We start from the raw sequence: 12585 nt of genomic DNA on the forward strand, positions 1-12585 counted from the left end.
TTATCAGGAAATTGTTTTAAACTCAGATTATCTTTTAATTAATTTCCATACACTAGTAATAACAAATAGTTATAGCTATATAAATAAAAGTTCACTGTGTACAAATTGCTATCACCTTGCAAGGATCAATATATTTAATAATAAACTCTTGTAACAGTACTGCTAAGCGTCTGGAAAAAAAAAAGAGAGGTTGCATTCTAATTTTAGTTATCTCCCATTTTTGGAATTTATTTACCTACCAGAGTAGTCTTACCATAGCAGAGCAACTTGAAAATATAAGAAAAAGAAGGGCAGGAGGAATAGGAAAAAGGAGGGTAGGGAAAAACAATATTTGAGACTGAAATGCCGCAATTCGTTCCATAAATGAATTACTGCAGATTTCTAGGCTCACTAGTTTTCTTTCTTCTTTTTTTTTTTTTACTCCCTCCACGTGCCCTAAACATTTCTCACGTAAAATAAATCATGTACTCTCATCCTGATTGCTCTGTACCATATCAAAAAGATTGTACTCACCGGTATGAGGTTTCTGGAAGCAAATCATGAATAACGTAACTTGTAACATTTCCTACGGGAATGCTGATGTCACCAAGGTCGATGTTGTACGAAGTAATCTCAGCTCCATTATTGCATGGTTCTTCCCAGTTCAATACAAGGCACACAGAGGGTGAAAGCTGATAGGCATCCATGTGCTCATCCTCCAGCACGGAGAGGATGGAGACTGCATCAGGTACAGACGCGGGGATTCGGCAGGTTACCAGATCACTGTAGGGCCCAGCTCCTGCCTGGTTAATAGCCTGTGTGGCAAAATAACATTTTTATAGGATAAATATTCTCTTTCAAACGTCTATCAAGTTTTTAATCATGAACTGTGCAGCCTGGAACAACTGCATGGATTCCTCAGAGGATATGTATCACTGGCTCGTTCTCTAAAGGATGATTCATACCCTCTACCTTATTAATTAATATCTTCCTTTGTTACTCAGGAGTGTCACTCAGATAAATTGGAGAATACTTATCTTCTCCCTAACAGCTACTTAATCAAACTTAATAGTAATCTTTTCATCAGCAGCAAAAATTGTTTAGTAAGAGAAAATGTCAGTCATCGTGCTGCCAGTGACAGGTGACATCATGTTGTCCAGCACACTGGACACCCGAAATTGTCAAGGGGCCCTGTATAAAAACCTCAACCTACTGCAGTCTTCTGCAGAGTGCAACATCAGACACTTCATGCAAGGATCCCTAGACATAAGGGGCACTCAGCCTGCTGAGAGCTACACAGGTTCCTAACTCAGATAATGAATAGCTGATTTGATGCTAAAAGTTTCTGATATAACAATATACAAACTCAGCACGGCATTAAGTCTATGACTCAGATTTCCCCAGAGGTGACAGATTACTAGCAAACTACCGCCAAAGCACATAGCTCAATATTTTCCACAAGAGAGGAGACCAAATTATCAATTTGTTTTGTTATAAAACAGTTATCAAGCTTCTCATCTTGATTCATAAATCCAGGATCCCAGTGGAAACCAAGGTTCAAAATCCAGCCCAAATCTGCTCACTAATTAGAGGTTGAAGTTTTTGCAAGCTCAACACTGCACAATTACACAGACCTGTTTCTTTTCTGATCAGTTGACTCTCAGTGTTAAATGCTGTATGTGCTGCAGCGTTCCCTTCCCAGGACTGTTCCAAGCTCCTGTGCACAGAATCACAGAACTATTCAGGCTGGAGGGGACCCTGGGACATACCTACTCCAGCTCAAAGCAGGATCAAAGCTGAATACAGAGCAGGATGCTCAGGCTTTTGTCCTGTTGGGACTTGAAAGATTCCAAGGATGAAGACTCCAAGGAGACCCTCTGTTACACCTTTAACATCCTTAACTGCCCTCAGTGATAACTTTTTCTTCTTTATATCCTGCCTCAACAGCTCTGTTTCAATCTCTGCCTAGAGCAAAACTGGAGACAGGATCCAGATGCTAACAAATGGCAAGTAATGAGCAACACCACCTTCACTGCTCTGCTACTAGGCTTGTTCCTCCTGATACTGCCCAGCAAGCTGCTAGCCCACAAGGTACACAAGGAGCCCACGACAGGACGTCTGGGCTACAGAAGTGGAGAAGGTACAGTCCTTCAAAAGCACCTTTTGACATTTCCCAGTAACATCCACCACCATCCTCTGCTCTTGGGAAAGTGAACCCAGACTCTCCCCCAGGTTACAATGAACCTGGAACACCTGGGTTTACAATCTTGCCAGTAGGACTACGATGGCAAGGAAAGGACAAGTCAAGCAGCTGTTGGATTCCTTGCCTATGCTTAGCTGTAGTGAATAATATTTTTCTGCTATGCATAGTACAAATACAAAGCCATATTCTGTTTTTCCAGGAAGCATTTTGTTCGACTGAAGAAAGACATAATAAAGTTAGATTTGTCAGCCTTTAAAAAGCCCTTCAAAACAAATCCTGCTCCAGGGACATCTTCTATTTGGTGAAGCTCTTCTAGAGCTGTTAAAAGGGAGCCTTGTTTTGCGGTCTGCCAATGATATTATTTGTCTTGCCTCTAAACCAGTGTTTGGCAATCTGTATCTTGCTCCCAGCTATTTATTTTTAGTGGTGCTTTTAACTGTTTTATTGGACAACCTCATCATCATAACTGATGGGAATTTCATTCTTCTTTGCTTCCTAGATATTCCCCCTGCCTAAATGACACAGTATTTCCCTTTGCAGAAGCCACAGTTGTTTTCAGGAATATTCATTACAGGAAAAAAAGTTGAGCAACAATAAGGATAAATTGTCTGCCCTGCAGATATATACGCCTGATTCCTCAATTCCCTCTTTTTATTGGGTTACTGTAGGTTGAGATAGCAGTGCTGGATGTTTATTAGAAGGCAGAGTAAAAATTGTTCGGGAAATCTTTATTTTTAAAGAAAGTAAAAGAAATATTTTCTGTTAAAGCTGCTAACAGCTATGAAATTAACTATTATTCTCACTATTAAAAAAAAATCTGACACTATTTAGCTCTCCTTCTTTGTCTATAACACATTTTTTTGTTCTTGTAATTGCTTAAATGTTCCAGTGTACGTTATACCGTGGTTTCTGAGATATGCATATCCATATAATACAGATTGTATCTACGGCATGAAGCCCTCTAAAAAAGAACACGTGGCCAACTGATGGATTCCAACACCACGTCTTAGTGCTGTCATGCATTTCACTTAACTTCAGTCGATGGATTAAATTACATTGGCCATGTTAAAACCTAGGTAGATGTGTGCAACATTTTTGTGGCAGGTAATTTAAAATGAATGTCCACCACTTGAAATCAAAGATCCTATAGAGCTGGCTGTTTCCATTTTTAACATCAAAATCTGCTGGAGTTCCCCACCATTCACCGCAGAAGTGGTCTCATGCTCTCCTCCCTGCCCAGCGGGTTCTGAATGCCTTCCCTCTTGCGCAAACTGATGCACTTTCCGGCTCAGACTTCCAAGCCACCCATCCACGTTCTTTCAATTAGTTTCCCCAGTGCTGCCAGGGCAAGGTATAGGGCCAGTTCCCAAAAAGTCACAAAACACAGTTGAGTGTACTTAGAGGTGTGAGGCCCTTGCTCCTTGGCTGTTGGCCAACTGCTCGAAAGCTACTTTGTATGAAAAATTCAACATCCTGTTAAAAAAAATAAATAAGGAAACTCTTGACAGAAGCATGTTGTCCTTGATCAAAGAAATGACCTTGGGTGGTCCACACACTGCCAGCTGGGTGGGTAGGTTAACTTTTCATTGGATTTATTGGTGGTATTCTGCCTTAACATACAAATAAATCTTCTGGAACAGTATCTTGTGCAAAAGTATTTCTACTTTACTCCCACTTACTTTACTTTCCATTTATTTTTTCAGTGGACATAAAGAAGAAAAGAGCACTGGATTTTTATTTTTATATATACACCTATATAACATATTTTAACATTTACTTTTTATTGAAATGAGACAAAAAGATCAAAGAAATAGAGATCATATAGAAACTCTATATGATATTCAGTCTTGCAGATCCAAGAGAAAAATGGTAAGAGAAAACAAGATGAAGACTCATCTTCTGGCAGCTACAACCTTCTATGTATATAGGAATCTACTCAGCTGCTTTATTTGATACATGAAACAGATGTTGGAGTTTATTACTTAAGCTAGGGGAATCTTCAAAAACCGGTTGGGAGGTAAATGTTTACCTATCATAACCAAGAATTTTATTTTTTTTTAAATTGTCTAAAACATCGTCATTTTCTTTTAACATCAGAGGGCAAGGTGGCTGTTAAAAGTATTATTCACTGAAAACAAAGTACATGAGACATGAGAGCAATTTTCGTGAGCTAGAAGTTATACCAACTCCCTTGTTTATCGCTTTGAATAGTGCTGAAACTAAACCACATAACAGTCTGCAGTATTTAAAATAAATTAACATTGCTGCCAACTTACAGAACACGTAATTTCATAGTGGCTAATGATATTTAAAAAAAAAAGTCACACATAGCTGAAGGCAGCTATGTTTACATCTTAAATTGCAATGCATGCAAACTTCCATACCTGTAGCCTACAGCAGTATTGTGCAGCCGCTGACAGCTCACTTATTTCAAAACAGGTATCTGTGCCGCTATATGCGAGCTGTAGAGATACCTCATCTTCTCCCCACTCTAATCTGTATTCAGAGATGTCAGCACCAGAACATTCAGGACTCTGCAACACAAATATTTATGTCAATTAAAAAATGAGTACTTCAGATCCTTGTGGTTCACTGGGTTAGGAATTAAGAACATGAAAAAAAAATCTCTTATTTTGAAATTAATACACTATTACTTCTGCAAATTGAAATGCCCTGAATTAGTGTTCCATAATAGGTTAGCGAAACAGGCCATTTCTGCCCAAAATTTATCTGAAAGTCACAGAAACAAGAAAGTGTATGCAGCTGCTTCATCTTTCACCACAACACTCAGTAATAAATTCTCCCCCCACTGGCTTGGCAGAAGCATGACTGTGGAGAACACAAAAAACATCAATGCGGTTAAGTGATCAAAACATCTCTGGCAGAGCTAGCCTTCAAGCCTGACGTAGTTGCTCATGTTATGGAGAAAAGATCAACCTCAGCAATTGAGTGGCTTGTCTGAGGTTTTCAACGCAGTCATCTACCGAGCTACCACTCAAAGTATGGGATACGGGAGGGTGGACCTGCGTACATTAATGTCCACTCAGAAACTCTTATTGGACCCACACATGCTCAGCAATATCTTTATTATTCTGAAGTCTGTGGGAACACAGAATTTGTCCAGATATTTTTTACTGGAATTTGCTGGAGATGAGCTAGTGCAGGCATAATGCCGTGGCTCCTGAACCAAAATTTTATTTTATTTTTTACAAGAACTGCCTAGTGCTGTGCTGTGTCAACTGAAGTGCTTTGAGGAATCTCTGCTTTATGTAGGGAAGCGTGGCCCAGAATATGACAGACTTTCAGATTATGGCATGCAACAAGCTCTCTTTTTAATTCTCTGAATGGGAAACTAGAAAAGTGATCCGACTACACAGGCAAATCTGCTTGGAAAAAAAAAAAAAAGCAACCCTAGAAACTGTGAGAAAGTTAAACAGTCACCCAGTTTAGCAACTGCAAATTTGTCAATATAGCTGTTACAGGGAAAACAAAGACGAGTGGTGGGTTGAGCAAAACGCCACATGGAACTTCCACTGTAGAAGGTCTGATTACTAATAAAAGGATATGGAGCATCCCTGCGTGCCACGGTGATCACCCTGAACACACACACAGGGTTCACCAGCTTTGTCCCTGGGCTTCCAGCTACTTTCATAGGAGCATTGGGAACTGCTAAGCCTGGGGAACACGAGAGGTAACTAAAAAAGAGCATCTCAACACTTGCAGATTTCTGGAACAAAAGCGTGACCAGCTTAACTGAAAATTACCCTAAAAGCCATAGTTTTAAAACAATGTGTAAAAAAGTCATGGTAGACACCACAGAGTGCTCTGCAGGCTAACCAAAAACTCCAGTCCTCTGCTGTTTTTCCTTTGTGTTATCAGCTAAAAAAGATAGACTCTAAGAAAATGTCACCATTTGCAAACTGTATTACTCCTTCTAAAGCTTCATTTTCAGTTAGAATTGACAAATATATCCTGTATATAAAACCAGAACATGCCAGAAACAATGCAGCATTCACTCGTGGTTGAGGAGAGCAAACTCCTGTTCATACACTCATTTAAAAGGCAACATTTAAAAGCCCAGTACAACTTTACCTCAAAATCACAAAATGTTGCAAGAAATATCAACAAAACAAAACTGTATCAAATGCACTTGTTTCATTATAAAATTGAACTCGGATTGTGTTTGTATTTAGATGTATTGTTAGCATAATTACTTTCTTAGAACATCTCATGAACATCAGTAACATTTCTCAGCAAAGGCATCCTTTAGTGGAGGGAAACTGAAAGATGCAGAGCTGAATAGCTGCTAGGATTTCAGAGAAAGTCTATGGCAGAATTACAGCTTCATTCTTCTGTATCACAGCTTTATTTATGACAATATCCTTTCCTTTCTACCTTAATTACATAACTTTTTTTTTTAATGACACCGATCCACATTTCCGCGTTTAAGCTAGAAGAATCCAAAGTCTAAGGTTGTGGATAATGGAGAAAGAACTTATACAAACTAAAATAAAAGTAAATATTTGGGGAAGAGACAAACAATTTTTGAGAAAAGCTGAATCGTGAGCATTTGTGAAGAGTTAATTTCATATCAGAGACTTCAGCTTTAGCCAAAATCAAATATTTGCCTTCACAATTCTACCACAGGACATTCTGACTTGCTAAAAGCCTGTGGAGTGCACTTTAAACAGACCAACTCTCTATCATCTGACGCCAGTGTAGGAGTTCTTGTGTCTGAATGCTGGTCCAGATGACTCACAATCAACTTTATGCAATTCTTTAAAAAGAAAAGTAGAGATGACAACTTTGTACAATAGAGGAGTTCCTATATACACTTTTCTTGCAAAAAAATTGTTCTCAACCAGTTAACAGCTCTTGAGCCACCTTTCAAGTGCACAATGATCACATTAGTTTGGGTAAATAAAAGAGAAGTTAAACGAGGGCACCTGACCTACCTCCCAGCTTACAAGTACACGTGTGTCAGACAGAAAGGACAGAGAAGGTGCTCTGCACTGTCCGGGTGGTCCTGCTGCCGTGGTGATTTCTGTAGCTTCCGAATACGGCCCGTACTAGAGGGAAACAAGATGTCTATACGTTAGTACATAAACATACACACAGCTCATGTTCCTCAAAGGCTTTTCAAATGATTTTGTTTCAAGTGATTTTCAGGAACACCACACAGAAATTTTTTAAATGCAATAAACTCTCTCAAAGATGAACTGGGCTTCCAACATGCAGCGCCCAATATCAGAGCACAGGATTAGACCACGTAAGGTACCGCAAGGTTAAAATGTGAGGAGAGCTTGGGTACGGGCAGACTGCACCTCAGCTGCTCCAGGGCATCCTCCTGTGCAGTGGTGAGTGCTCGTGAACGCATAAGCCACTTCTAATTTATCAAAGAGCAGAAATGTGTGCTCAGCAATAGAAAATTGAGAAACAGTTTGTTTCCCTCCAACTTAGCTCAAAGTAACGTGTTCCCATGGCTATGCCATAGCCTGGCATAACTGGCTTCCCCTCACGGCTTTAAGGAGGAGCTCAGCAACAGCAAAGCTGTACTGGAGTCCAAACCCAACTTCTGTACGAAATGTCTGCCACATGTTAACTGCAAAAGGATGGCATATGATGGAGCTGCAGTCCGGGTGTCTAACAGCAGCACTTGATGAGCAGTGGTATAAGGTACATACACCGTGTGCCACCGTGCCCAGCGGTCAGAGGCCTCCACGTGCAGCTCGGGCAGCTGTTCAGACCTTTTGAGCCTTTGGTAAAAATTAGCAAAAGAAACGGACACACAAATTTCAACAGTCTGGAAAACTGGCTTCAGCCAGCAGTGCAAGGACAGGAGAGAGAGAAGGTGGAAGCAGCCTGAGGCTGTGAGAGTGGAATAATGAATTTTGTTCAGTGCGTCCCCAAGCTAATTAGAAACCATTCTCCGGAACAAAGGAATGTAACTATAAGCAATTAGAGGAAACACTGATATTTGCTTATTTTAGAATGGAATACTAATAAGAACGGAAAAGTGAGCCATTACAAAATTGAACAACACCAAAATTGTTCCAGAAAACCTCTCAACAGGCATCTCTGCTAGCAAGGAAGGCTAACACTGATTGCTTTGTTTGAATTACAAAGGATATATACTTCAAAAAAACTAATGTATTGACTTCTGCTGTTTTCTTTACTTAACAGGAGGGAGACAGGTGTTTGCATTTGGTAAAGAACACTCCCTCACCCCTATTTCACATCTGGTTAAAAAAAAATAAAAACCAAAATCAACCAAGCCAAAACCAGCCCCTCCATTTAATCAAGAGAGGAGCTAGAAATACTTTGCATCTTTGAGCACAGTTACTACACAGTTAAGATTTGAAAATAAGGGATGCAGTATAAGTAAAGAGATTCATTCTTGTAAGCAGATATGACTGTTGCATGTTTCCGTCCAGCTGACTTTGGCCAGTCAAGTCATGTTAGTACCTGAAATCTTATTTTAAAAGAGTACCAGATCCAAAACCACAGCTCTTCCTCAAAAGTTCTTTTAAGCATTTCTCACTTTTTTTCTTGCCTATCTTCATTTTCACCTTTCTGATCATCAGCTCTAATGCAATCACTGTCCAGAATCACACAACTCACGCATTTTAGTACCTCTAATGAGAAAAAGCCAAATCACATACCCCGCCATCGTTCAAAGCTCTCACTCTGAACTGATACGTTGCGCCGGGAAGAAGGTTGCTAACTGTGCACTCCAGGTCAGGACCATGGTACACTTCAGAAACAACTTCTTCTGGTTCTGTCATTTCTACACTGTACTCTGAGATGGGACAGTCGCTTTCTGATGGAGGGACATCTAGAAAGAGAACACATAATTCACTAACAACATATGGGCATATGCCAGGAAGATTAGTTTTTGTAATTCACAACACACATATACAAACACATACACTATATACACGCACATACTATCAGCAATGATTTTCCTCTTTGATAGATGTCTTACCTGCGTTATCTTCACCATGCATATAATCAATATTTTTAAAGCAAATGAATAAAACTACTCTTAACCCTAAACATTCCCAAGGTCAGATCATCACATGCAAGATCAGCAGCTCCTCCCAAGGCAATGATCTTCCAGCCTGGGAGACTGTTTGCTACCAGAAGGCGCCCAACTATTTTTTAAGCAAAACAAAATAGCTACCATCCTCTTCTGAAGAATTGTTTTTTTCCCCATATCAAAGGTGGGGTTGTGTGAAGGAAGAAAAAAAAAAAGTTTGATAAGGCAGGAGAAAGAAAAGGTACAGAAACCTTCAGAAAGAATGGTGTTTGGCTAACACTGAGTACATTCCTTCTGGGTCAGAGAGAAATTATGAGGCACATGGTGTCTGTCTGACCTAATCTTGGCTGCTGGCTATTGTTGGACACAAGCTAGCGAGGGTCATGTACACTCCAAAACTACTGCTTACACATGGGATTTCTGGCAAAACCCCACTAACACCTAATAAAAACACAAACAACTGCCATTCTCAAACTTCGTTAGTCACTCTCCTAACATTTATGAGATTCCAGATCTCAGCACAATGATCTAAACCCTGAGCTTCACTTGGAATAACACCTTTTGCAAAACTGAATTTGTTTTCTGTGCCTGTATTTGGTTTGTTACAGGCACCTTTTCCACCATGAAAACAACATATTTGATAATGTTTCCACATTATATCACAAGCCAGTACTGCCGAATCAACCTGCCTGGGGTTCTGAAAAGCAGTGCCACCAGAAGGTGGATCTTCTAGGAAACAACATGGTCTCCCGCATGCAGAAGTAATTTTTTATACTGGATTGAGATGTATTTGTCAGTTAGAAATGGTGCTGCTCTAGAACTTACCTTAACAATTGATACCACAAAGAATCTTGGATGCTGCAAGATTACCATAGCAAAGAAAAAATCTGTTGCATACTGGCATGTATCTTGTATTCTGAAAAAACTGTATTTTTGACCATTTAGTGTCATGTTCATGGCCCAAGTTCCTCACAAAATTACTGGTATCCAATGAGTTGTGTTTGTTTGAAACAGGATTTAAATGTCACCCCAAATTCTCCAAGCTGTTTAAGTGACATGCTCCAGTGGCTTACCCCATTGTAGCTGAACTTCTTTGTGCTTCGGCTTCCCTAAAACTCTTGGTGGCCGGCAGTGGCCTGGTGCAACACTTAGCGTACGGACAGGTAAACTTTCAGAACACTGGAAGAGAAGAGGAGCTGAAGTTAGCTCTGTGGTACAATTAGTGCCTATGAAATCAGTCATGATTAAAAAGTAACAAAGAAACTATGTTCTACAACAGCCATTTATTAGTTGTTTACATAAACAATAAAGGATAGAAGATGCTATCAAGCGTGTTTCTTGCAAATGCAATTAAGAGATTTCTTTCAGTAGCATACTCAAAATTGTAGCACAGAAACTTCGTTGGCTAATTTTTTGGGGCTCTTTATTTTAATTTTCCTTTTTTTCTAAAACAGTATTGAGCTCTAATGTACTCAAACAAAAAAAATCACAGCACTAGGAATAGAAATGTAGGTAATAAAATTACTTTAAATCAAAGAAGGGAATGGAAGGAATCAGTGGCTGGAAAATGGAACCTAAAAACAAAGAACGATTCAGCTGCATGAAAGGTGATTACCCCTACTACAACTTCAGCCACCAGTGTTGGTCAGTAGAGACTCACACAGATCAGAGTCTGTAGCCTTTCTCAAGCAAGTGGTCAGATCACACAAATATTATGGTCTCTTCTAGCTTAAGTGTAAACATTTACAGATTGGTTGAGGAAAGCAAACCACACTGAATTGCGATTTGACTAAAAAAATCATCAGATGCACATAGAAGTCTTCAAAAATTCACCAACTTGCAACAGAAGATTAACAGCAATCAGTGTAGCTTTATTGTGCTACAGGAAATATATTCACTTGCTTTTAAAAAAAATATTTACCATATATAGTAGATAAATCTCTGAAAAATATAAAACCAATAGCCCTTACTGCTAAACGATACTTACCTGACTGTGTCCGCCAGTGCTGATACAGCATGCCCGGAGTTTATACAAAGTGCCTGGTTTCAAGTGAGTACAGGTATATTCTGTTGCTGATCCACTATATGCCACTTCCCACTGATTTGCTAGAAAATTAGATATATCCAAGTTTATAAAAGTACAATACAACAAGTTTACTGCTGTCTAGGAGAAAAGAAAATCCTTAATGTGGTCTTTCATGAATGATTTGTTTCAGGGAAGTCATTAGCTTTAATAATATTATGAATATTATTCCTGCTTCAGGACATACACAGACACCCAGAAATATGTGCACAGAACTGCATATATGCACAAATATATATATTTCTAAAATATATTAAAATATAAAATAGAATAATAAGTTCAGCCCTATAACCTAAAATTCCACCTGTCATGGAGAACAAGTATACTTGTTTAAAAAAATAAAATAAATAAAAAAAATCAACAACCAAAACTCTCCCAGAAATCCTGCAAGTTTTAAGGCTGCAAGTATGTAACTCTGCTTCAATCACATCTGCAGTATCAGCATACTAATAGCCTAACGGGCCAGTACTTTAGAGTAGCCAGCATAGATTAAAATGCAGAAAACTTGTTTCAAGTTTACCTTCCGGACTTCCTTGAGAAATCTCCAATAGATACTTTAGGATTTCTGAACCACCATTATCTTGTGGAGGATCTGAAACAAACAACAACCAAGGCAAGTAGTTAGTGAATCAAGATTAGGAGTGAAATAGAACAAAAAAGAATATAGAAACTGTTTTTGAATCTGCTCTTTCTCCTCCACAAACTAACTCCCCCACACTAACTACACCAATGAATTTATAGCAGAAGTGGGTAGCAGAAGTTAGTTCTCAGGATGAGTCAGAATAAGGTGGCTGGCTAACATTTCAGAGATGCTACAAATAAAATGCACGGAAAAAGCGCTGAAAAAGATGTGGTATGGAGGTTTGTCCCAGTGATAAAGGAAGCAGTGTCCATCCGCAATGGGACACGAATGGAAGACAAAAAGCCTGAATAAACACTTGATTAAAACTCCAAGATAATTAATTAAAAACAAGAAAGAAATCTGATTCTTAAAACTAAAGTGCTTTTAAACATTCTTCAAAATATTCAAACAATTGAGCTGTCCAGCCTTCCAGATATACTTTTTTAACTTTTTGGACTTATAAACAGCATGAAATAACTAAGTCGTAAGATGCGTTTACAGAATTTTATTTGAATTCAATATTCAACATTATGACCCCCAAAGCCCTCCTATGACAAACTGAACCTGCTTACCCCACTTCACACTAAAGCCGTGAGATGTTATTGGCCCTTTAATGATCGGTCTGGTTGGAGGTCCTGGCCTGTCTGGGCTTGTTGTAC

General features: G+C 39.1%; 1 protein-coding gene across 1 annotated transcript in view; it reads right to left on the bottom strand.

Annotated features, from left to right (window-relative positions):
- FNDC3B (fibronectin type III domain containing 3B) overlaps positions 1–12585 on the bottom strand; it is a 183740-nt gene that overhangs the window by 33223 nt on the left and 137932 nt on the right. Inside the window, exons 15-22 of the mRNA XM_083848894.1 lie at positions 12499–12585; positions 11825–11896; positions 11209–11327; positions 10295–10400; positions 8845–9017; positions 7138–7251; positions 4567–4716; positions 514–794 (exon numbers count right to left, since the gene is read on the bottom strand). The exon at positions 12499–12585 is cut by the window's right edge and continues 1 nt beyond it. Coding sequence (XP_083705020.1) covers positions 514–794; positions 4567–4716; positions 7138–7251; positions 8845–9017; positions 10295–10400; positions 11209–11327; positions 11825–11896; positions 12499–12585 — 1102 coding nt within the window. The remainder of the gene's footprint in view (positions 1–513; positions 795–4566; positions 4717–7137; positions 7252–8844; positions 9018–10294; positions 10401–11208; positions 11328–11824; positions 11897–12498) is intronic.

The sequence above is a fragment of the Anser anser genome (assembly GCF_964211835.1).
Source record: "Anser anser genome assembly, chromosome: 9".
Classification (NCBI taxonomy): domain Eukaryota; kingdom Metazoa; phylum Chordata; class Aves; order Anseriformes; family Anatidae; genus Anser; species Anser anser.